This window comes from Chiloscyllium plagiosum, unplaced genomic scaffold, assembly GCF_037043375.1.
Source record: "Chiloscyllium plagiosum isolate Xiang-an unplaced genomic scaffold, Cpla_swu_hap1 HiC_scaffold_17, whole genome shotgun sequence".
NCBI lineage: Eukaryota > Metazoa > Chordata > Chondrichthyes > Orectolobiformes > Hemiscylliidae > Chiloscyllium > Chiloscyllium plagiosum.
In genome coordinates, this window is record NW_028270155.1 from 55,736,948 (window position 1) to 55,764,396 (window position 27,449).

A 27,449-nucleotide genomic window follows, 5' to 3' on the forward strand; every position below is an offset into this window, starting at 1 on the left:
TTTGACGTTATGATGCTCCTGTGAAGTGCCCTATACATATTTCATCAAGGCAGGGATTCCCAAATTAAGAATGATAGCCTCCAATGGGATCACAGAGATTACATTTAAGATTGCGAAGTCCCCCTCCTCCAAGGCAGCAAGCAATGGCAGTAAAGAGGAAACTGGCAAAATCTCCTTTCACCCATTGGGTACCAAACAACATACAGCAGACAATGAACTCAAAAAGTGTCCTTTGACATCAGAAACAACTTTTACTTGAGGGCCTGAGGTTGCAGGATGTTTGTGCACCAACTTGGTGCCCAAAAATATAACGCCAAAAGATTATACGGCAGAGCTGGGAAGGTAGCTGCAAATTTTACAACTACATGATATACAGGATCCTTACATCAGTATAACAGTTTTGCTTCAAACACTAAAAAGGAGGAAAGGTGAGGAGCTGTTGAGTATAGTGTACCTCTGTATCTGTGGATAGGAGAAAGTGAGTGAGATGGCTGAGTGCTTAGAAAAAGAAGCTTTCTAAATGGGGAAGGTAGGGATGGAAAGGGGATGTTGTGAGAAAGGGACAGTTGAATTTGTCAGAATGGATGCTGGGAAGAGGAATGATGGGAAAAAGGAAAGATTCACTTTCAGGGAATATGGAGGGCTTGACTGAAACCTTCAAGAGCACCTACATAAAATAATAATGTTTTCAGACTCTCACGCTGCATTTTCTTCCTTTTCATATAGCACCACTCTCATGTATGCATTTCAGATTTTACAAGTTGTTTGAAAAACTCTAATTTTTATATTTAATTTGTTATTACATGTCAATTGATAAACTTTTAAAATTACATACTTAATGCTGCTATATTGCTTTATTTTTGTAAGTGTCTGGTCAAGGGTTAAAATCAGATTATTTTGAAAAATTGTTTGGGAACCAGAGAATTAGGAAAACTATATAAATCCCATTTATTGTTATAGTAAAGACCTGCTGCGGAGTTGAAGTCCCAACTTTCCTACAAAGGCAGGGACGGTGCAAACTAAACCAAAGTGTTAATGCACATCAGGACACGGCATGACTCGCTTCCCTTCACCAGTCAGTGGAGAACTCAAGGCCCAAAGTGTTTTGCTGATCATATTCTGGGCTTTTGTATACAGTAGGGCTTATGCCTGAAGAAGGGCTTATGCCCGAAACGTCGATTCTCCTGTTCCCTGGATGCTGCCTGACCTGCTGCGCTTTTCCAGCAACACATTTTCAGCTCTGATCTCCAGCATCTGCAGACCTCACTTTCTCCTTTTGTATACAGCATCCGTTTTAAAATACCCTGGAAAGTTCCCTTTATATGTTCGGAACTTCAGGACATTTAAAGCAATATTACTAGTTGGTGAGATTATCGGAGTGCGGGTTCACCATCATGCCACAAATACCTGCAATTATTTACATCAAATTACACAAAACGGTTGTTTTACCTCAGTAACCTGAGCCGCCGCTGACCGCTGTTCGCTCTTTCCTGTTCCATAACTCAGCACCAGCTCCGTAATCCACGGTTGTCCGATGTGCGATCTCATATCGAAGTGCCCGATGAGAGACGGGGAGACTGACAGCTTACATATCGCCCGTTTCAGACCCAGGTCCCCGGGCGTCCTTTAGCACCACCAGGCCCCAAACTACCTCCACACATGCGCAGAGCGCCACGTCAAGTCGCATGTGCGCAGACTCGGGGTTGGTCGGAAGTCATGTTTCTAAAGACTTAGTAACAGAGTCACAGTGTCACACAACATGGAAACAGACCCTTCAGGGCAAAGTGCCCATGCAGGACAGGTTTCCTAAATCGAACTAGTCCCATTTGCCTGCAATTGGCTCATATCCCTCTAAACCTTGACTATCCACGTACCTGTCTGGATGTCTTTTAAATGTTGTAATTATACCAACCTCTACTACATCCTCCAGCAGCTTGTTCTAAATAAGCACTATCCTCCGTGTGAAAAAGTCGCTCCTCATGCCCACTCACCTTAAACCTAAACCCTCTGGTATTAGACTTACCTACCCTAGAGAAACGACCTTGGTTATTTACCTTATGAATGCTCCTCATGATTTCATAAACCTCTATAAGGTCACTCCTATTGGTTCTCACACTCCAGGGAAAAATGTCCCAGCTCATCCAGCCTTCCCTTTTAACTTAAACCTGCCAGTCTGGGTAATATTCTTGTAGATCTTTTTGCACCCTTTCCAGTTTAATAATATCCTTCATATAGCAGGGTGACCAGAATTGTGCACAGTACTCCAAAAGTGGCCTTAGCAATGTATTGTACAGCCATAAAATGATGCTCAATTCCTGTACTCAATGCTCTGACTGATGAAGGCAAGCGTGCCAAATGCCTTCACCACTTTGTCTACCTGTGATGCCACTTTCAAGGAACTATGCCCCTACACTCCTTGGTCCCTCCATTCAACAGCACTCCCCTAGACCCTACCATTAACATTGTAAGTCCTGCCCTGGTTTGTCTTACCAAAATGCATTACCTTGCATTTATCTGAATTAAACTCCATTTGCCATTCTTTGGCCTACTGGTCCAATTGATCAAGATTGCGTTGTACTCTTAAATAACCTGCTTCACTGTCCACTGTTCAATAAATTTTGGTGTCATCCGCAAACTTATTAGCTATACCTTCAATATTACCATCCAAATTGTTTATATAAATAACAAACAACAGCGGACCCAGCACCGATTCTTGTGGCACACCACAGGTCAGAGGCTGTTTCAATTTAGGCAATACAGTACTGTGGGATAATGACTTCCTGGAACTCAGTAAGGCAAAAGCCATCCAGTTTGCTTTTGCCCAAACTCTATTTCGCTCCTCTTCCTCTCCTGAGTTAATATTATTCTGCTCTGAGTTGAACTAAAACTCCATATCTTCACCATGATCAAAGGTGAAGTCCTTCAGTCCAGTAGAAGATAAGCAATTGATATGGAATATATAATTAGTTTCAGAGATTTGCCAGAGTAGTGTGACCAATTTTTAAATCCAAAAGATATTTATTTTAAATTTGGGGTAAGAGAAATGGGTGGATTTTATTCTTCTTGCTTGTAAGGTCTTCACAACAGTTATTTGTCAAAAGTGTGATAAAGTCTTCATTAAATAATAATCTGTCTTTTCTCTTTACAGATAACACTTTCTAGCATTTCCTGTTTTTATTCCAGTCTTCATTAAGGTTGTAGCTTTAAACGTACTTGTACAAGAATAGTCAAAGGCTAAGTAGCATGCTTCACACTCTGACCAGAAAAGATAACTATACTTGGGAGACCATTTCATCAATTCACTGTTGGTAACAACTGTTGTAAATTGAATAGAAGCAATGCAGAGTAAGGATTGAGGGTTGAAATTAATGCAAGCTTCACTTCTAAACCTGTCTTAGTTTTACTTTTGCCAACATAACTGATGACAAGCAACATTTTCTAATCTATGCTTCCAGGTTTGTTGCTCAACATTGGTGAGTGCACAGAACATATCTCAGGGTATTATATTGCAAAGGCACAGTATTTTCCCAGTCTCCTCAGCCCTGACCAAAACTCTTTCCCTAACCAACACCGCTAAAAACAGATTCCTGGATGTTCATTAATTTTGAGATTTTTCCACAAATAAATGTACACCTGCAATGAGATCAGGGATAGCACATTTAAAGGAATGGTTGTAAAAGCTTTGGAAAATCCCAAAGCCAGACAAGACTCACCCGTTATATTTTGTCTTTAAAACAAATCTTTACTATAATAAAATAATCAATCCTGGGAATGGGAGGGGTTTTCAGAAATCATTTATTTGCTCCAGTCAGAGTTGTTTCAATGCCAGCCAAAGACAAAATATATTATTATTTGGTATGGTTAGTAAGTTTGCAGTTGACACCAAAATTGGAGGTGTAGTGGACAGTGAAAAAGGTTACCTCAGAGTACAATGGGAATCTTGATCAGATGAGCCAATGGCTGACAAGTGGCAAATGCAGTTTATTTTAGATAAATGTGAGATGTCATATTTTGGAAAGGCAAATCTGGGCAGGACTTACTTGGTGGTAAAGTCCTGGGGAGTGTTGCTGAACAAAGCGACCTTGGAGTGGAGATTCATTGTTCCTTGAAAGTGGAGTTGCAGGTAGATAGGATAGTGAAGAAGGCATTTGGTATGCTTATCTTTATTGGTCAGTGCATTGAGTATAGGAGTTGGGAGGTCATGTTACGACAGTACAGGACATTGGTTAGACCGCAATTGGAATACTGCATGCAATTTGGTCTCCCTGCTGTAGAAAAGATGTTGTGAAACTTGAAAGAGTTCAGAAAAGATTTACAAGGATGTTGCCAGGGTTGGAGGTTATGAGCTATAGGGAGAGGCTGAACAGGCTGAGGCTATTTTCCCTGCGTGTCAGAAACTGAGGGGTGACCTTATAAAGGTTTATAAAATCATGAGGAACATGGATAAGGTAAATAGACAAGGTCTTTCCCAGGAATGGGGGAGTCCAAAACTAGAGGGCATAGGTTTAAAGTGAGAGGAGAAAGATTTAAAGGAGACCTAAGGGGCAACTTTTTCACACACAGAGTGGTGCGTGTATGCAATGAGCTGCCAGAGGAAGTGGTGGAGGCTGGTACAATTACAACATTTAAAAGGCATCTGGATGAGTACAGTATTCCTTACTGTATATCTCTATGACTCATGTGTGCCTGGGGGGCCTCTGTTATGATTTAGAGATCTGGACTGGTTAAGGTTGCACCAGCTATACATTTGATCCAGTCCCAGGCTTGAACAAAAGGTCAAACAAGGCTGTCATCACACCAATCCTTTTCTTCAGTATTTTCATTGTAATACTATACTTTATATCTGACAAATTATCAATAGATTTGGTGAGAATCTACAGAACAATCGGAAATTCTGTCAACCTGTGCTGTCTTCAATCAAAAACCAAAATCATGTAAAATTAGGCCAGTCATTGACCCCCAGTATCCAAATGATGCTGGTCTATGGCCATACTAGTTTGAAAATGCCCAACCTTGTCTGATCTAGGAAGTTAAGCAGACTTTAGCCTGGTTAATACTTGGATGGGATTCTGCCCAGGAATACCAGGTCCAGATGATGTGTGTGCTCACTCAGAAACTGAAGTCACGATCATTGTTTACTCACTCTCTGAATCATATGAGTAAATGGGGCTTTCACTAAACACCTGGAATCTCAGGTTCTTTCAAACCAATTCCACTAGTACAACACTTCCCACATCAATTAAGATAGACGACAAGTTCTGGAAAATGTGAACTATTTTCTGTATCACAGAGCCTCCTCCTGATGAAAGTGAATGGGACAACAAATTTTATTTTAATTTATTTATATAAATATCTATCAATTCAGTATTTATTAAATTAAATTAACAGTTAAATATTTATTTTAATAAATTTATTTTGCATCCAATCTGCCTGTTCAGCATTTGGCCAACTGAGGTAAAGAATATTTGAGGATCAGGATCTCAACAGGATCTCAAACCCAAGTCTCAGGTCATGGTTAAATGGGCAACATTAATCCTCATATTTGGACAATCTACAGCTATTACTTAAAAAACAGTGGAGATGTATCAACAGCACTTCTTTCATAAGATCCTCCAGATCTGTTGACAAGAAAGTTGGTGCATCAGCATTGTCTTTTCCCAAGCTAACATGACCCCTTTCAAGGTGCTGATTGCTTAAAATCAGCTCTGCTTGTTTGAACATGTGGCTCATATGTTTGATACCAGACTCTCAAATCAACTGTTCTGCTTGGAGCTTGGTCGTGGCGGGAGACACCCATCAAGATAATGAATTGGGGATATCCTCAAAGCATCCCTGAAGAAGCCAAACATTCCCACTGACTCATTGATTGAAGTACTTAGCTTGTGAATAACTAAAATACATATAAAGAGACATTGTTGGGAACACACAGAGATAAGATGGATGGGGGGAGGGCAGGTAAAGAGGTGTAAGAGAGAGCAGAAAAACTCCCAAACAACTCAGCTACATAACTTTCCAAGCATCACCTGTCCCAAAACTATTAGGCATTATTTGCAGATCACACATTGCTGGTAAGTTCAATTTCAGAACCCAGTGAACTAGAGTGGAAATAAGTTATCCTCAATCTAAAGAGACTCGCCAAGAAGGACTGAGTAGTTCTGTCTGGTATGCAAATTATCTAATCCCAGCCTTGACTAAGGGAAGGGTCCTAGGAATGTCCATACCAAAGTTTATGAGAAACAGTTAACATCATATGCCAAGCTATAGCAACAACATGACTAAAGAGCTGAATTCAAAAGGTGAGGTGAGAATGACCGCTCTTGGCACCAAGGTAGCAGTTGACTGAGTGCCACAAGGATCAGTGCTAAGTCCACTACTTTTCATCATTTATATAAATGACTTGGATGTGAGCATAAGAGGTACAGATAGTAAGTTTGCTGATGACACCAAAATTGGAGGTGTAGTGGACAGCGAAGAAGGTTACCTCAGATTATAACAGGATCTTGATCAGATGGGCCAATGTGCTGAGAAGTGGCAGGTGGAGTTTAATTTAGATAAATGTCAGGTGCTGCATTTTGGGAAAGCAAATCTTAGCAGGACTTATACACTTAATGGTAAGATCCTAGGGAGTATTGCTGAACAAAAAGACCTTGGAGTGCAGGTTCATAGCTCCTTGAAAGTGGAGTCACAGGTAGATAGGATAGTGAAGAAGGCCTTTGGTATGCTTTCCTTTATTAGTCAGAGTATTGAGTACAGGTGTTAGGAAGTCATGTTGTGGCTGTACAGGACATTGGTTAGGCCACTGTTGGAATATTGCGTGCAATTCTGGTCTGCTTCCTATCGGAAAGATGTTATGAAACTTGAAAGGGTTCAGAAAAGATTTACAAGGATGTTGCCAGGGTTGGAGGATTTGAGCTATAGGGAGAAGATGAATAGGCGAGGACTGTTTTCCCTGGAGCGTCGGAGGCTGAGGGGTGACATTTTAGAGGTTTATAAAATCATGAGGGGCATGGATACAATAAATAGACAAAATCTTTTCCCTGGGGTGGGCGAGTCCAGAACTAGATGGCATAGGTTTAGGTTGAGAGAGGAAAGATATAAAAGAGACCTAGGAGGCAACTTTTTCACGCAGAGGGTGGTACATGTATGGAATGAGCTGCCAGAGGAAGTGGTGGAGGCTAGTACAATTGCAACATTTAAAAAGCATCTGGATGGGTATATGAATAGGAAGGGTTTGTAGGGATATGGGCCAGGTGCTGGTAGGTGGGACTAGATTGGGTTGGGATATCTGGTCTGCATGGACGAGTTGGACTGAAGGGTCTGTTTCCGTGCTGTACATTGTAGGACTTTGGCTCAATCTACCAACTTACTTTCTTCTATTTGTGAGCCCAGTCCTGCGTGTACTTTAAATGAAGCAATAGGAGAAGATATTCGATCTCATACTGTTAGTTTATATTAGCAGTAAATGAACAAAGTATACAGAGCTCTGGATCGAGACCTTTCTGTCCTTGACAAACTACAATGTGTGTCAGTTCCCAAAAGTAAGACCTCTTCCTGTCCCTGCCCCAGTCTTTTATACAATAAAAAACGTCATGCAATCACTGAGGTGGGATTGTCTTCTGATTGGCTGTTGATCCGACTCCATTCTCCATGTCCTCGCATTCCCGGATGTCCGACCCCACATGATCTTCTTTTGCCCGCGAAACAGAGCACCACGTGACCTCCTTCTGCCCGCGAAACAGAGCCTCACGTGACTTCCTCGCGCGCGAAACAGAGCACCACGTGACCTCCTCGCACTCCTCCGGCGCTCGAAACAGAGCATCACGTGACCTCCTTCTGCGCGCGTTACCCAACACCAAAGTTTTCCGAATGCCGAGTACATTTACACTCGCAGCCAGCCACCTATTTACAAGTAAGCCATATATTTACAACATCTCTATGCTTCTTTGACTCTATGACTCTATAGCATCAAAGAACCCAAGCAAAACTGATCAATGGAAAGTGAGGGAAAAAGCTCTGCTGGTCAAAGTCATGAGGGTACTAAACAAAGTGCTTATGATTAGGATAATAATCTCAGCCCCACGATGTTGCTGCAGGTTTCTCGGGATAGTGCCTTACATCCACCCACCATTAGATTGGAGGGAGAATGTTCACTGATCAGCACACAATGTTCAGCAGCATTTACAACTCCTCAGGCACCTAAGTTGTCCGTGCCCACAAGAGCTAGTTAACATTCAGGCCAAGGCTATGAATTTATGAAATAGGAACTGAAGTACACTATTTGGATCTGTGAGCCTGGTCACCATTCGATAAGATCATATTGATCTGTTTGCCTTTCAAATTCCACATGCCCATCGACCCTAGATTTCCTGACCTAAGAAGTATCTATCCACCTCGGTCTTAAAAATATTCAATGAACTTGCTTCTAACATCTTCTAAAACACAACATTCCAAAGCTGCACAATACTCAGAAAAAATATATCCTGATCTCTGTCCTGAATGGGCAACCCCTACTTTTAAACAATGCCCCCTGGTTCTGGACTGCTCCATAACAGGAAACATCCTTTTGACATTCACCTTGTCAAGACCATTCAGTCTCTTATATACTGCAATCAAGTCACGAGTAGCCCTTCTAAACTCCGGTGGAAAAAAAACTCAACCTGTCCAACCTGTCTTCATAAGACAACCTGTTCATTCCAGATCTGCTAACACTCTGAACAACCTCCAATACTCTTATGACCTTCTTTTAAGTAAAGGAACTAAAACTGCACACATATGTGGTCACAATAATGCCCTGTCTCACTGAAGCTTAACATCCATACTTTTATGTACTAATCTTCTCATCATTCCATTAGTCTTCTTGATTACATGGTGTACTTACAGAGAACATAGAACATAGAGTAATACAACACAGTACAGGGCCTTCGGCCCTTGATGTTGTGCCGACCTTTTATTCTACTCTAAGATCAAGCTATCCTACATACCCTTCATTTTACTCTCATCTGTGTGCCTAATCAAGAGTCGCTTAAATGTCCCTAATGTATCTGACTCTAGATCAGTGTTCAACACGTTCCCTCCTATCTTAGTGCTGTTCATGAATTTAGTTAACAGTCTTCATTGCCCTCATCTTTGAGTAATTGTAATAAATTGAGGCTCCAACACAGACCCCTGCATGATTCCACTTGTCACATGCTGCCAGAAAGGATCCATTTATGTATACTCTCTGTTTTCTGTTAGCTAATCTGTTATCCATACTATGTTACGCTGACACATGAGCTTTTATTTTCCTCAACAGCTTTTGCACATGGCTCAGGTAATTCAGAGACTATCTGAGGTATAGTGTTTTAAATTTAGTGTCTAATTCCTCATACTGTCTATGCAGAACTTATTTATTGTTCTCCCTAGGAAATTAGAACCTACCATAAGAAATGGATCCTCCCCCCTCACTGCAAGTTCCTTTCCAGACAATGGCAGTAAGCAAGCAAAACACAGTAATCTAGACTCCTACTCCTTACTGCAGAGAATGGTGTCAATTCTCTCACTTATACGATCACCTATTATGACTACTACAATTCCTTGTTGCTCTCCCCATTTAACTGGCTCCCCATAACACAATATCCTGGTCAGTTTGCATATGCACCTTACAGCTCCCACCCTCATCCAGGCAGAATGAGAGAACCTCAAATCTATTGACCAATTGAAGAAGCTGGTACAGGAAGTCCCTGTGTTATAAATGCCCGTACTTACGAACCAAACTCAATGAAATCTATTATCCAAGTTACACACCTATAGTTTGTACTAACAAACGGGCAGACTACAGTATCTGTACATACTGTGCGCGACACTCAAAACGCTGCACATTTTCAGCGGGTCATCAGCCCGCCATCGTCGGCACGCTGTCCTCGCCATTTTACGTCGTGTGTTTTCCCTTGTAATCACGGCTTCAAATGTAAATATGATGTAAGCAGTGATGCATCAAAGAAAAGGAAAATGATCATGATCGAAAGGAAAATGGAAATAATAAAGCAATCAGAGAGAGGTGAGACGCCAACAAACATTGGAAAAGCATTAGGCTACAGTCGGTCAATGATTGGGACAATTATAAAGGGCAAGGGGAGAGTAATGGAGCATGTAAAAGCGACAATTATCACTGAGCAACGCAGTGGTTTAATTATTGAAATGGAAAGGGTAATGGTAATTTGGTTAGAGAGGATCAAAATCAGCATAATATTCCTATTAGCCTTGGCTTAGTGCAAGGAAAGGCCCGAAGCCTTTTCAGTGATTTAAAAGCTGTACATACAGCAAGTGAAGGTGCTTGTGAGGAAGAACTTGTGAGTAGGGGTTGGTTCAACCGTTTCAAAGGAAGGGTAAATTTACACAATATTAAAGTGCAAGGTGAAGCAGCGAGTGCCAATGTAAGTGCTGCGAAAGAGTTTCCTGAAATGTTTAATAAAGTTATTGAGGAGGGAGGTTATGTGCCTGAGCAAATATTTAATGTAGACGAGACTGGCTTATTTTGGAAAAGTATGCCTGAAAGGACATACATTTCAAAAGAGGAAAAAACTGCTCCCAGGCATAAGGCATCCAAGGATAGGCTAACATTATTGCTTGGTGATGACACATCCAGGGATTGCAAGCTTAAGCCTATACTTGTGTATCGCTCCCTAAATCTGAGGGCACTTAAGCCAATCATCAAGGCATCTCTTCCTGTTATTTGGAAGGCAAACACAAATGCTTGGATAACAAAAGTTCTCTTTGAAGATTGGTTCCTGAACTTTTTTTGTTCCTGCTGCTGAATGTTATTACTTGGCCAAGCAGATTCCTTTCAAAATTCTCCTTGTGCTCGACAATGCCTCTGGATATCCAAACACTTCAGATGACCTTCACCCCCAATGTAAAGGCCATCTTTTTACTGCCCAACACCACATCACTACTTCAGCCAATGGATCAGGGAATTATAGCCTCCTTTAAGGCTTACTATTTACGTCAGACCTTCTCACAAGCAGTCAGGGCTACCCAAGATGATGCAATGACCTTAAAGGAGTTCTGGAGGAAATATAACATCAATGATGGCATCAAAACATTGCAGGTTCATGGGAGGAAGTGAAGAATACCAACATGAAAGGAGTCTGGAAAAAACTGTGCCTCCAATTCGCATATGGTTTTGCAGAGTTTTGAGGTGAGGACATTGCTGAAGCCAGGCAAGCTATGGTTGATATTGGTAACAAGCAACTGCAGTTAAACATCAATGGAGATGATGACTTAGACTTGCTTGAATCCCAAGCTGAAGAACTGACCAGTGAGGACCTTATGGAGCTGGAGCAGCAGATGATAGCATTTGAGGAAGAAGGCCTGGAATTAGAAACTCCAGAACCCAAGAAATTTTTGACGAATAAGTCAGCTGAAGCCTTTCATCTCATTGAAGCAGGGATGGCAAAGTTAGAGGAGCAAGATCCAAATGCAGAGAGATTCACCAAAGTTTACCGGATAGTTATCGACGGCCTCAGCTGCTACAAGACCATTTATAATAAGAAAAAGGAAAGCTCTGTTCAAGCCACTTTAAGAAATTGACTTCAGCACCAGGTCCATCCTCTCCAACACCACGCCCGTCATCCAATTAATAAAGTCATCTTAATTGTTAATTATCATATCTTTTCTTTTCTATCAATTTTCTATCAGTTTAAGATATGTTTCTTTAATGTTTTAGGTAAAACATTTGACTAATTGACACTAGATAGGAACCGTACGTAACTGTTCTGACTTACATACAAATTCAACTTATGAACAGTCTTAAAAACAACTCGTTCATAGACCGAGTACTTCCTGTATTCCTGCTCTCTAAATCCTGCTACCTGCCTTACTCACAGTCATATCCTCTTGTTCCTGACCAAATCAAAAGTGGTCTGACTGCCTTCTCATGCAAAGAATCCAGGTAATTTTCTCCCTCCCCAATATGTAGCAGTGTCTGTAATTCAGGCTTCAGCTCATACTAGCCCTAGATCACAATAGTATCCAGGAATTCCCACATGCTGCAACTTGATTCATCGTCTGAAAAAGTGTAGATAAGATTTGACTGATTCCCAATGTTATATATGTGTGCAGAAATTAATATGAAAAGTATAACTTAGATTAATGACATATGTATTTCATAATAATGGGATTAAGAATTGGAGAAAATAAAATTAAGCCATCTTTTCATTATGATGGTTCATTTTTTTCTTAAGGGGGGAAGGTGTTATGAAATTGAAGGAAAGTACTGTACCTTTAAGAGGTAGCTTATCAACAATGCCAATGTAACCTGAAATGATATATAAAAAACATGAATAATATTATGCTTCTGACTACATTATGCACAAGGTTATCAATCTTTCTGTACTCAACAAACTTTGATAAATGGTCCTCTGCTATCATCCCGAAGGGGTACCACTGGTCACTTCCTTCTAAATCAAGTGCATATCATTTTGGCAGAATTTTGTTCTCCCAATATGTGTCCCAGTGGTGGGCCCAATAATAGACAGCACTATCATTCATGACAGAAATGGCAGGCCAATTGCAATTACATGACTCGTGACCAATGGTGAAGTCACAAGGTCAAGCCAAATAAGTGGTAAGAAGTTGTTAATGGATTCAGAGATGGATGATGGATTCAGAGGATTGAGCACACTTGTAGTATTTATAAGACAGCAGAATCGGTTTTGCACAGTGTTATTGGATTTCAGAATCTCTAGACTCAGCTGACTCATTACCCAGCACAGACAATATATGGCTCCATGCTTCGGCAATGCCTCCCTGCAGGTTCTCTTCCAGCCTGTCTGGTTACAGCAAGTGTTCTCGTTCCCATCAAGAATATCAGGACAGACTCGGCAAGGTGGCGGCAATTCTGTAGAACTGCTGTGGACAGCTCTGCCTAACAGCCAAGGCATACTGGTGTTTTTTTTTGCCATCCCTGGCCAACCTATGTGGTGTAATTATTAATTTAAAACCTTACAGAACACATATTTGTTAATATTTGGGAGTGGGAAGGATGCCAAAGGGAAAAGGAGCAAGCAAGCAGCAGCAGGGAGGACACTCCCCTGCAACACCAGGCATACCAGAGAGAAAGCAGCAACAGCAGCCTCTCCTGAACCCCCCGGGGACCTGACAGACTCACAGGAATTGGCTGCGGCAATGGAGAAACTTACCTTGAAAGTTGGGGCCGCGATTGAGGAGATCTGTGGGGAGATTCGTGCCTCGGTCCAGCCTATCGCATCCATGCTGCAGAAGCACGAGCAGGAGATCCAGGGCCTTGGGGAGTGGCTGGAGGAGGTGGGGGGTCGAACTAAGGCCTCAGAAGCCGCGATGGAGTCCTCATCCAGTTGGATCCAGGTGCTAGAGCGAGAGGTCGGGGCCTTGCGAGACCATATCGACGACCTCGAAAATCGAGGTCAGAGGATAAATCTCCGAATTGTCGGGCTCCCTGAAGGTGAGGAAGGTGAGCAGCCAGTCAGCTTCTTTGAAAACTGGCTGCCGAAGTTTTTGGGCCTTCACATCGAGTCCAGCAGGCTACAGACTGAAGAGCCTTTCCGGTTACAATGCACAGGTCAGGGCTAGTGCAGCACCCCTGCCCAGTCCTAGTGCACTTCCACTCACATAAGGACAAGCAAAAAGTTATAAAAGCTTCTAGGTTACTGGGAAATGATCCGCCGGCACTGATGTACAACGGGTCAAAAATCATGTTTTTCCAGGATTTCTCTGCAGCTTTAATTCGAAAGAGGTAGTCCTTCAATGAAGTTAAAAAGAGGCTGAGGAACCTGGGCATCCAATACCCCGCAGTGCTCCATTTCAGCCACGAGGACTCAGTTTATACATTTGACTCGGCGGATAAAGCTAAAGACTTTGTAGACACTTTAAAAAGACGGATTGGCCTGAAGAATATGGTTAATGTTTGTTCTCTTTTCTATCTTTCCCCATGTTTTCTCTTCCTTTTTTCTTTATTCCTTTCTTTCTCCCTAATAATTTCTTTTTTGGAAAGGGGGAAAAAACCTCGGAATAAGTTGTTCTTTTTTTTTAATAACTGGATTTTCTGATGGGAAATTTTGTGAATGTTCTTTGTTGTCTCCCCCCTTTTGTTTCGTTTGTTCTATTTCTCTTTCAGTCACAAGTAGGGGTGACATGAAGCCAGGGATGGGTGGAGTGCTCATCCTGACTTGGTCTTTTTTCTGCTAATTTAAGGATCATCTCCTTGTTTTTTTTCTGGCCTAAGGCTGGAGCACAGTCTGGGTTTGAAGGAGCTGTGAAGGAGGGGATGGGTAGGGTGAGTGCCCCCTATGGGCAGGGGAAGAGTCTTCCATTCAAGGTTTTATAGTTGGTTTTCTTTGTAGTTTTTTGGTCGTAATAGTTGTTTATAGTAATCATAGAGTAGTTTTTGTATATATAGTTCTTCGACTCTATTTACTTATGCTCGCCGCTTTGTAAGCAAGGTTCTCCCTCCGAGGGGTTCAAGGGTCTCTGAAAGGGGATATGGCTAAGTGTCTTATTAAATGATGCACCTGGAATATTAAGGGAAGTCATTTGCCTGTTAAAAGGAAAAAAGTGTTTTCTAGCCTTAAGAGGGAAAGGGTTGATATTGCTTTGTTGCAGGAAACCCATCTTGATGATGGGGAACACCTGAAATTACAACAGGGGGGGGTTATGACCGGGTATTCTTTTCATCCTTTACTATTAAAAGTAGGGGAGTGGTGGTACTTATCCAGAAAAATCTTTCATTTACATTATTAGAGCAGGTGAAAGATGAGCAGGGACAGTTTGTGATACTTAAATCCCTGATATATGGGGAGGAATATGGCATTTCAAATGTCTACTGTCCTCCGGCGCATTCCCTCAAATTTTTGATTAGTGCTTTCTCTAAGTTGAGTGCTTTTGGAACACAGCACATTATTATAGTGGGGGGGGGGGGTGGATTTTAATTATCTTTTGGATCAGACAGTGGACACGATGCCTTGTGGGCCCCAACTATTTCTTCGCAGGCCAAGCAGGTGGTTGACTTATGCGAGGAGTTGGGGCTGGTCGATATTTGGAGATGTCTTCACCCTACCGGCAGGGACTTCACCTTTTTTTCAAACCCATATAAATGTCACACAAGGATTGACCTCTTTCTGGCTCCCTTGGCCCTTCTGGATTCGATTATGGGTTGTAAAATTGGGAATGTAACTATCTCTGATCACGCGGCGGTATATTTGGAGGTTAAGGCCAAGAGTAAACGGCTCAGTTTGCGGCACTGGCATTTGGAACCCTTTTTCTCCTTAAGGGTTTCAGATTTGTGGAATACTTTTTGAAGGAATTTCAGGAATTCTTGACTATCAACTCAGGCACGGCTAGTAGTCTGTCTATGCTATCGGAGACTGCTAAGGCCTTTGCTAGGGGATTAGCTATTTCCTATTTGGCTAGCTGGAAACGACAGAAGGAGAAACAGCAGCATCGACTTGAGACGTGGTTGAAAGCCGCCGAGGCAGCACATTTTGCGCGGCCTTCGGTGACTAAGCTACAGCGGATCACGGTCCTCCGGGCTGCCTTGAATTCAATATTGACACAAAACGCAAAGAAAGAACTTGCTTTTGCTAGACAAAGGCTATTTGAATATGGAGATAGGCCAGGGAGGTATTTAGCGGACCTGACTAGGAAAATGTCTGCTCCCCAATCCATTACTGTAAACAGAGACAGCACCGGGGCCCTTACATATGATGCTAAAAAGATTAATTAATCTTTTTGGAGCTTTTACTCTGAATTGTATCGGTCTGAAGGTTGCGAGGACAGGAGGGCTAAAATGGAGACCTTTTTTAAGAACATGGACCTCCGAGGGGTAACCTTGGAACAGGCCTCTCTCCTTAATGCCCCCTTGACAGTTCAGGAAATACAGGAGGCAGGTAGGCAACTTCAGAGTGGGAAAGCGCCTGGCCCTGATGGTCTCCTGGGTGAGTTTATAAGGGGTTTATAGGGATTCTGACAGGGCCGATGTTGGAGATGTACAATCACTCCTATATGCATGAATGCCTACCACCATCTTTGAGAGAAGCTAATATTTCCTTAATTCTTAAGAAGGGGAAGGTTCCTGAGGATTGTGCCTCATGCAGGCCCATCTCTATTAAATTCAGATTTCAAGATTTTGTCCAAGATCCTGGCGCTGAGATTGGAAAGGGTGTTGCCCCACATTGTTAAAGAGGACCAGTCAGGCTTTATAAGGGGCTGTAGGTCCTCTAATAATATTAGAAGGTTGCTGAATGTGGTCCAAGTTTGTCAGCAATGATTGATTCAGGAGTTGGTGATTTTCTTAGGTGCAGAGAAAGCATTTGACTGGGTGGAACGGCTGTTTCTTTTTTATGTCTTAGAACAGTTTGGGTTGGGTGGGATCTTTGCGAGGTGGGTGGAGGTTTTATATTGCCACCCTCTGGTCGCGGTCATCACCAATGGGGTGAAGTCTGGAAATTTTAGGATTGGTAGGGGTAGTCAGCAAGGCTGCCCCCTCTCACCATTGTTGTTTACGTTGGTGATAGAGCCGCAGGCAGAGGCCATTCGTTAGACCGTTCACATAACCGCTCCGGAAGTGGGATCAAGGGCTCACAAGATTACACTGTGTGCGGGTGATGTCCTTATGTTTTTATCGAACCCGATGACCTCTGTACCCCATTTGATACAATATATCAATTCATTTGGGGCTATTTCAGGAAATAAGATTAACTTTGCAAAATCGGAGGCTATGTCTTTGGGGAACCTTAAGGATGTGCCAGAAGTTGAAGGTGGCCCTAAGTTCCCTTTTAAATGGTCACGGACAGAATTCCAATACCTAAGCATTTTTATTATCCCCAAGTTTGATCTGTTATTTCGGACTAACTTTGCTTACTTGCTCGACAATATTATGCAAGATCTCCAGATCTTCCAATTTCATGGTTGGGCCGAATATCTCTCATTAAGATGAATGTTCTTCCTCGTTAGCTTTAGCCCATGCGTATGGTCCCTATAATGTTTCCCAGGTCAACGCTGTGAAAGCTTATGGGATGGTTTGGTTCCTTTGTCTGGCATCGTGGGCGGCCCCTCTTCAAACTTACTAAATTGCAGTTGCCTCAAGGAGGGGGAGGAGTTGATTTCCCAGACATCAGGAGGTATCAATTGAGTTCCCTGCTGTCCTTTGTCTGTGAATGGGTAGGTAACGATCCCACTCAATATGGCTGGATATTGAGGCCTCCCAGGCAAGGTGCCCTCTTATTAACCTGTTGTTCATGGATAAGATGAGGACAGTTATGGACTATTTCCAGAACCCCACTGTCATTAGAACAGTCAAGGCATGGAGGGCGATGCATCAGAGTGAGGTTTGCTTATCCAAGACATCGCCACTTACAGCTATAGTTGGCATGCTAGGGTTCCAACCAGGGATGATGGACTCAGGGTTCAGCTATGGGCAGCGAGAGGAGTTTCTAGTTGGGAGACTTGTTTGAGGGGGGGTATGATGTCTTTTAAGCAACTGAGCCACAAATACGGATTGCCCAGCAGAGACCTTTTCTGTTTTTTCAGGTTAGGCATTTCAACCAGAAGAAGACTACGCTTCTCACTAAGCCTATAAGCCCGATACAGAGAGGTTTGTTGCTACATTCCACAAGCACCCTTTCAGTTAGTGCATTCTATCGCCTGCAGGGCCTGGCAGGATATTAACTGGTTATGTGAGGTCTGGGAGCAAGAGCTAGGAGTGGAGATCTCTTCTGAAACATGGGAGAACACATGGGAGAATGCTCGAAAGACCTCAGTCTGTAATAGAACCTGCGCTACGCAGTTAAAAGTTCTGCACAGGGCTCATCTGGCACCAGACCACCTGGCGAAGTTCAAAAAAGGGGCATCTTCAGTGTGCCCAAATGTAAAATAAACGTAGGTACTCTTACCCATTGCTTCTAGACATGCCACAGGCTCCATGTTGAAGTCAAAGTAGACCCAATATCTCTCCTCTTAGGTCTACCGAATTTACCATCTTTAGACGGACATGGGAAGAAACTACTTAATATTCTTGCGTACTGTGCACAGAAGAAAGTTCTGATGAACTGGGTGTCTGAGAAACCGCCGGGCTTGATGGGATGGCAGAAATTAATTATGGAGCACATTTCCCTTGGACTTTTTCACAAACATGGTGCACCACACAACAGACCATTTTTATAAGACATGGCTGCCCTACTTGAGTTATTTGGATATAGATTTGTCAGTTATCTTAACTAGGATGTTTGTTTAACCAGGATGGTTAGGTTCATCAAGCCCTGGGCCCTGGAGGAGATCTCCTGAGTTAATACAGGTATATACACAATGCTCCCATTCCTTTGTTTGGGAGCTTTGCGCCGAGTGTGGCTGTTCAGTATTTTGCAGGGTTTTTTTGGGTTTTTTTTGCTTTTCTTTCTTTTTTTGATCTATTAGTTATTTACTTACTCATTGGTGTTGCATTGCACAGTGTTAGGGCTTGTTTTGTATTATAGGCTAGGTTAGTAGTTAGTAGACAGTAGTATTGTAATTTGTGTTTTTTTCTTTTTATCATAATGATATTTGTTATTGATTGTATTTTTCAATAATTTTATATGTTTGTACAGTTAAAAAAATTTGCTAGTAAATATATTTACAAAAAAAAAGAAATATCAGGACACCCTGCCAACTAACCAAGAAGATCTTGATGGAGATTGCAGCAAACAAAACCAATCATGGGATTCACAGGCATGTCTGAGGCCAAAAAAGATCAATAATATCCTTTCCACTTCCAGGCAGAGTAGAATGGTGGAGCTCGAACAATGTCACTCCCCTGACACCAATAAGCAATGTATCTCAATGAGGGAAGGATGTGGGCAGGCAATCAAATTAATTGTAATACAGCAGCAGATGTATTATCAGGTCTGGTTGCATATGGGCCAGTATTTGCAATTTCACACTTCCATCTTAGTTAAAGTACTGTGACAAAGGGAATGGTAACTAATTACGAGGGAGGCCCCATTATCATTTGAATGCATGACTCTTAAGTGAATTAGTTGTCCATCTCATAAAGTTCTCAGGGAATTTTACAAGGCAGTTACAAAGGTGTTCTTTCCCCTTGTGGGAGAGGATGGTGGGTGGAGGAGTTGCCCACTATAAGGACATTCAACCCTGCAGAGGAGACTGTGGAATTGTCCAGACAGGAGGGCCATTGTAGACAGCAAAGCAGAAGTGTAGAGAAGAGAGTAAAGAGGCATCAGACCTGGTGCCAATCATTGGGCAGAAAGGACTCAGACGGATGGGAAGATGAATTGTGAATACCATGAAACTAATTCTATTGGTTGGATTTTGTGCTAAGGATGGGCTTCTGAAATGTCAGTGTTAATGTCAGGGATGAGCCCACTCTGCTTAGCCAGCTCACCCCCTGTTTTAAATTTACCAGTAATAGTCTTTTAATTAGTATTAGGTAGGACTTCTGTCTTCAGGACGAAGTCCCAGCTCATACAGCAGGCAAATCAGAGGCCAGAAGTTCTGTACGATTGCAATGTCAATATAAGTCATGGTCACTCCTGGCACTGTAGGTCAACCTAACAGGATTGTATTTAGCAATGGAGTCAAACATTTAGATACAAACTGAACACCTCTCTGCAGATCTTCAGTTGTCATTGGAATTGCCTTTCTAACATCTGCAGGTTGTTGAGGCAGTTTTATATTGTGTCATTTTAATCTTGACTGGCTCCCTCCTAACTGCCATCCGTTTTGGTTCCATCACAGATCACACCCCTTGTTGACTTTCTAGACATGCTCCGACTACACCTCCTTCCATCTTTCCTCTGTGCCATTCCTCCTCTGCTCAAAGCTCCAGGAACACAGCATGGAGAAGACCTATCTTGTCGCCAGAACCATGGCAAAGGTGTGTTCTCCAATAGTGACCTGACATTCAAGAAAAACTACCTGTAAACTACCCTGGTGCTGCCTGGGCTCAGCTAGGTCTTGTCTGAGCTCATCCCAGACTATCTTCAGTGACTTTCAAACTTCATTCAGTCACCCTTAAAACAAATGATCCTTGACCTCCCTTGAATATTTCTCAGCGTTCCCTCCCTTCTTCCAGCAAAATCCTTGAGTGAAAGCAGGCAACTCCAACTACCTCACTTTTCACCTCAAAGACTAACTTGCCTGCTCACTACCAGCTTTAACCAGTCATGAAAGGTGAGGTCCATAATTTGCATTTGCCTCTACCTTAATCATGAAGGTAGGAATAAAACTTGAGGTTTCATTTATTACTTGCAAAGCTTTTAAAATTACTTTCCAACCTCCTGCTCCAGTAACGCTGTCCAGCACCCTTTTTGCCCCAGGATAATTCAATGTTTCCTTTCCAATGTTAGATACTTGACTCCATACTCCCCTATGATCCAAAACCTATTCCCACTTCTTTCTCCAATTCCTCAGACAGATTCAAATTCTGCCCATTATCACAATTCTCTGTCTTCTGCCATCCAGAAAATCTCCTAATCAATCATTTGCCTTTATTCACTGAAATTTAGTTTTAGCATTTTTATGTTAGTTGTTCTCAAAATTGGACTTGTTAATCCCTTTGGTTCATTAAGGCTTTCTGGGGTCCACACTATAATCTCACTAATTGGTGACAGGAAGTGAGAAAAACACCAGGTTAGACAGAGAAAAAAAAGATAAGCCTCCCTCTTTTATTCACGAGATGAGGGTGTTGCTGGCTGGGCCCAGAGGGCAGTTAAGACACAAATACATTGGAGTCACATGTAGGCCAGACTAGGTAAAGATGGCAGAATCCTTCCCTAAAGGATATTAATTAACTAGATGGGTTTTTCCAACAACCAGCAATGGATTTGTGGTCACCATTAAACTCTTAATTCCAGATTTTTATTAAATTAAAACTCCATCAGCTGCCATGGTGGGATTTGAACCCATGTCCCCAGAACATTACCTGGATCTCCATTGACAATACCATAAGGCTATCACCTCTCAAAATATATTGCAAAGTACAAATGAATGATAATGTCAAAATATCTGAGAAGACATCCATCATAGAATCTCCTGAACATCCACCCCTTGGCTGCCAGGGTTTTCAGCTACAAACTTTGCATTTACTTTTGACTGGATGTTACAGGAGATGAGCGATCAGCTTCTAATGTGATACTGGAATGTATTTAATATGGACTTGTGCAGTAAGCATTATAATGCTGAGTATTTCCAGCATTTTCTGTTTATTTTAATCACTTGTTAGTTTGGTTCTTGTTGACTTGTTTTCACTATGCTGCCATAAATAATTTGCTTGCACTATTAACTAACACTGAGAAACTTGTCTGGATTTACACAGGACTGTAAAATGTATTGAACAATGTCACTTCCAAGTAAAAATGCTGCAACAGAATGGGAGGAAAGGATACGTGTACATTTATGGGTAGCTAATTTTAAAATTAAAATAACCTATTTTGAGTTTGTTCAACATCTAAATAGAATGAGGCTGCTGTTAATATTGTTTCACGTGGTAGCTGTTTGTATTGGAACTGATCTGTAAACTGACTTTGTACATGTGTCATTAACAGACAATCTTTAACCATACTTTTAGAGCAGTTCCATTGGCAAGCTCTGGAATGTGTGTGGAGTTGCACTAATCCTTGATTTCTGTTTTCTCTGGTTTATCTCATCACTGAAGCAGTCTCAAATTGCCCTCTAAGTAATTAACCATTCTCGTAAAGGCATTTTTAAGATTCCGTTGGCATGTAGCACCTTAGTACTATGAATATTATTTCATTTTATAATTTAGATGAACAATCCATGATTACTTATCCATTTGAAAAACCAAATATTTTTGAGAATCATTGATTTATGTTGCAGAAACATAATATATTTTATTGAGTTTCAGGCTGTGATTCTTGGTGGACGGAATAGATAAAACATTTGCTCTGACAAAGAAGGAGAGAAAATAAATATGCTTTCAGACATCAAAAGGACTGTTTGTTGAACAGCATTGACAGAGGTCTGAGAGCAGGTCAGGGAGTTGGTGCATAGTTTAATGAATCTGAAATGTGAAAGGAGACAGAAATTTGAAATAACGTTTGAGAAAAAAAAGTCATATTTTCCATGTGGCTGAAGTACACTTAATCTACACTTATTAAATTAATTATTTAGAGCAGTATTCTTAGGTAAGCTATAAACCATTTGTTTTAAATGTAAAGTATTTGTTTCTGAACTACATCAATTTGACATTCTTCAAATTTGTAATAAAAAGAATCCTTTTCAGGAGAAGGCCCTTTATTTTCTCTGTTGTAATTAGAGATCTGCCATTGTTCTTTCAAAGATTCTTCTTTAGTAATTACATGGAAATAAACTCTTTAGCAGAGAATTAATTAAATTTAACTGCATATCAATGATCTGTGTTTTAAGAACTGTGACAAGATAAATGACGTCTTTTGATCTAATCTTTCTATATAGCCCTAAATTGTTACCAGATCTCCAGAGATACCTGTTTTTTTCAAACTAAAATTGCATGTAAAATGTTTTCAAAAAGAACGGGATACTTGTGATTCTTCTGATTTCATTGTTTGGCAAACAATATTCCTATTCCAAGTTTTTACTGAATATAAATTAAATGCCTTTGCACAAATACATAAGAACAACCTAACCTGAAAATGCAAAACTAAAAAGCAAATTAAGCTTCTTAACCAGTGAAAAGCATCACCATTGTACGTCACATAAAATATAACCCTCAACAGGTGTTAGGAGGCTAAGGTACATACAAGATATGCTGTTAATCTATAATATGCAGTGAATGAAAACTTAATTGTGGTTTATTGCTCATTTATTGCTAATCATTGTTTAGCACTGATTTCAATTCACAGCCTGGGGTCTTACAAGAAGGAACAAGATAATAAATAAACTGTCCAACCTCTACAACATAAAATCTAGAATATTTCATCTGGATAGGCTGTCATCCTGATAGGTGTGCTACCTGTCGGGTGAAAATGAGATGGGATTCAGGTGACTGGTGATCACTGTCAAAGACCTGAAGGAACTGCTGTCAACACTCAGGTAAATGGTTGGGAAGTATTAGGAAGGTTTCTTGAGGATTTCTGATCTTCCTGTTCCACAAGGAAACCTAATTTTCTAGAACTAGTTTCTCTTGCTATCGGTCTGGACGAATAGCAAATTCACAAATGTTTTGCACAGGGCCTGATTCAAATTGTAGTCATACCCAAATTTTGTAATCAGAGCCCCATCAGCTTATTTAAAGATAGACTCTATTATTTTCTGGCAGGCATCCCTGTTGTTCACTTTGAAGAACACAAGAAGTTGGACCTGGAGAACGTTATTCAGCCATTGAGGTTTGCTCCACCGTTCGATCAGATCATGGCTGATCTTTTACCTGAATTCTACTTTTCTGTCCTATCCTGAAATTATTGCCTTGTCTATGTTTCAAATGTACTCAATGTTTCAGTATTCACAGCTGTGTTCAAAAGAAGTAACGCTTTAGTCTGAGACTGTGACTTGTAGTTTTAGTGTTCTGGTGAAAGGAAAAACTATTTAGCATATTTCAATTAAATCTCTGCTCACTCTTCTCAACCAAAAGAAATTTCAACCTATTCGACTCAATCCATCCTCAAAGGGCAACTTTCTCATAACAGCAATTATTACACTTCCTCTGGTGTAAGTATATTCTTAGACCCAAGACTGTATGCCATACTCCATGTTGTTTTACCAATGGTCTGTGTAATTGCAATAAGAATTTATCATCTCCAAGCCCTTTATAATAAAGGCTAATATACTATCAGCTTACCTAATAGTTGTATATGCCATATTATCATTTTGTGAATCAGATACAAAAGACACCCTCTCATTACTAACGTTTCCCAGTTTCTTGCTTTTTCAAAGTTATTCTGCTGTTCTATTTTGCCAACCAAAATGGATAACTTCACATTTCACAATTGTTATAATTTCAGCTATTGGTAATACAGGATAGGTCACTTCCCAGAATGAAACTTGGCTTGATATATCATATGTTGTATTTTTTCAGTTGGTTACCTTGATGGTTAGACACTGAAACATGTGGCTGCAGATGTTCTTTAACAACAGAACTTAAGTTTACTACATTAAATTTAAAAAAAACACAGAATCCTATAGAAGGGGACATAGATTCTCCATTTGTAGTTCTGCATATAGAAAGATCATATCACAAACATTAAAATAAAATTTCAAGCTATTTCCCGACATCATTCATTACAGAAACTAGAGAAATATCACCCAGTCTCAGCTTTTTTAAAAAATTCCTGACTTATCTGACACTTTTCAGTTTACTTTCCTTCTATGGTTGATTTTTTTTATATCAAGTTCCTTTCTGAGTCTGCTGGCATCAAACATCCACAATTCTGAGAGCCAAAACCTTTACAGTCGAACAACATGAAGATTTCTATTCAAACTCTTCTGGCTTGGAAACTTCTCAGACTAGAAATCACTTCTGCTGAGGTGACTGGTTCTCTTGAACTGACTTGTTCACCTATTAGAAAGAACTGTTCTATCTTCTGAACCGAACTGAACTGAATCCTAGGTTCTTCTGAACTAAACCTATGAACTTTCTGTTCTGAAGTCAAATTTAAACTAATTGTATTGATTTTTTTTTTACTTTGCCTGTCATAAAGCCAATAGTGTAAACATTTTATTAATTAAAATTACAGGGGTTCTCCCAGGCACTCTGCTATAGTCACATGCTTTCATGGAATTGAAATGTTTAGGTTACTGTTCCAAATTGACTTTCTGACCTTTTTTTTAAAAACATGCAGAAAACTGATCCACAGTATTTGCCTTTGTTTTGAAATCCAAATCCAAAATTATAATATATATTACACACAACTGTCACATCATATTTTATTTCATTTGCCACATTCTTATCTATTCACTTCACCTGCTTACATTCCATTGCAGACTCTTTGCACCATCCTCACACCTTACACCCCTACCTGGCTTTATATCATCAACAACCTTGGATACATTAAACTTAGTCCCCTCATCTAAGTAATTAACACAGATTACAAAGAGCTGAGGCCTGAGCAATGTGAGTTGTGATACCCCATAAATTAAAGCTAGTCAAACTGAAAATGATACTTTCATTCCCACTTATGTTTTCTCTCCACTAACCAATTCTCAACTCATGCTAATACATGACCCTAAACGCTATGATCCCCATAATATAATTTTCTCAAGTGTTGACACTTATTGAATGTTTGTTCCTTTTATTAGTTACAACTTTAGAAAATGTCTAATAGATTTGTTAAAGAAGAAAAACCTTGGATTAGATCATATTCCACTGCAAGAAGACGGGTGATTGGTACAGATACATCATTCTGGCCATTTTTAACTGCTCACATGCATTATTCTTTCCAACTGAAGGGTAGTATTAAAATTGGCTCAATGTTACCATTGGTCATAATGAAACACCTTTAATAATAAATGCAGTAAACACTTTTCATAACATATTCGGAAAAAATAAATGTACAATAAAAAAGGAAAACTATGAAATATTATTGATAAAATAAGGAGAACTTCAATAATGTTTATCACATTAAAACTTTCATTTATTGCGCACCTTTTATGGTGTTTCAAAGCATTTATTGCTGATGAAGCAATTTCATAATATAAGAAATGCAACAGCCAATTTGCACACAGCTACCTCCCACAAACAGTAACATGATATTGACCTGAAAATCTGGTCAAGTGATTTCACAGAAATATAAACATTCAGTAATATCAGAGTCAACATTATGGATTCCAACAAGTCCCATCTGAAAGGTCAACATGAAATGAACAACCATTCAGTAGATAGGTGATGCCTTGAGTTGACCAATAACGATGATTACGTTAATTAAAACTGAATTAAGTTGCTTTTTAGGGTCTTGTCTCATTTTAATAAAATGACCTGGTATTTTGGGAGTTCAATAAAGCACATGCCATCTTGTATATACACTAAATATTGTCGAAATATTTTGTACCTTATCACATTAATATCTATTTTCATTGTTCACAAGTTTTCCCTTAAGTGCAAATATGGTGATAGGTATGGAACTGGAAGAATACGCGAATACAGTACTCACATTGGCAATATTATATTAATCTATAAAAACCTAAAATTCATTAACTTAATACATCACTAATTGAACTTATATAGTTAGACAGTTGCCAAATTACTTCTTAAACCAGAGGAATTTTAAATCTCTTGCTGACCCTGACTTAACTTACAGCAACTCCTGCTTCCCTATCGCTGTGCTTGCTGACCTACATTTATTCTCAGTCAAGCAATGTCTTGATTTTAAAATTCTCATCCTTGATTCTCCTTGACCTTGCCCAGCCCCAACTCTGTAATCTTTTCCAACATATTATGAAGACATGTTATCCAAAATATTAATTTATAAAATAATTGACTGGATATATGTATGCATATCTTGAAGTTTTCGGAAAGAACACCTTGCAAAGTGAAAGCCATTGGCTGCAGCAGCAACAATATTGCATTTGCAAGAACAAACTGTTTTGATAGAAATACTAAGACTGCAACACTTTTGGATAGAGAACACATAACTCCATTTCTGGGTAAAAAGGGTTCCAAAAAGAGAATTCAATTTTTTTGTTGAGCAAAATGGGCTAAAAGCAGTTTTATGGAGATAGGTCACAGATCAGCCACGATCTCATTGAATCAGGCTCAAGGGGCTGAATCACCTACTTCTGAACCTATGTTCTTATGTAACTGTTTCCAGCTTTGAGGTATTCGAGGAGAAAGTGAGAACTGCAGATGCTGTAGATCAGAGCTGATAATGTGTTGCTGGAAAAGTGCAGCAGGTCAGGCAACATCCAAGGAGCAGGAGAATCGACGAAGGGCTCATGCCCGAAACGTCGATTCTCCTGCTCCTTGGATGCTGCCTGACCTGCTGCGCTTTTCCAGCAACACATTATCAGTTCCAGCTTTGAGGTAGTCAAGTAGACTCTATTGTCAGTCTGCATGGATTACCTTTCCTCAATCCTAATTGCATACCTCAAAAAAAAGGTACACTTATTGTATGCCACAGATTCTACCTGATGTTATGAATTATACATTAAATGGTTCTTATAACAGTGATGTACCACCAGGTGGCAGTCACAGAACCATAAAACTGAATACATGTATTGTTCTATTCAGTTTTTGTAAAATGCAAGTATTTTCTCATAGAATCATAGATTCACACAGCATGGAAACAGACCCTTTGATTCAATTCATCCAGGCTGACCAGACAGCCCAATCTGACCCAGTCCCGTTTGCCAGCATATGGCCCAAATCCCTCTGCAACCTTCCTATTCATATACCCATCCACATGCCTTTTAAATACAGTAATGTAATTGTACCCACCTCCACCGCTTCCTCTGTCAGCTCGCTCCATGTACGCACCACTCTGTGCATGAAAATGTTACCCCTCAGGTATTTTTAA

General features: G+C 40.5%; 1 protein-coding gene across 5 annotated transcripts in view; it reads right to left on the reverse strand.

The window, feature by feature from the left end:
• Nucleotides 1-27,449, reverse strand: part of acd (ACD shelterin complex subunit and telomerase recruitment factor) — a 94,172-nt gene that overhangs the window by 38,034 nt on the left and 28,689 nt on the right. For 2 of the 5 annotated variants that reach the window (XR_015759968.1, XM_043707065.2), the window contains exon 1: nt 1,450-1,637. The exons of 1 other annotated variant lie outside the window; for it this stretch is intronic. Coding sequence is in view for 3 of the 4 variants with exons in the window: in XM_043707065.2 (XP_043563000.1) it covers nt 1,450-1,548 (99 nt within the window). In the remaining variant the exon portion in view is untranslated. Of the gene's footprint in view, nt 1-1,449; nt 1,639-27,449 lie in introns of those variants that run through there. 2 more of the 5 variants (XM_043707066.2, XM_087995934.1) reach the window with 1 other exon arrangement.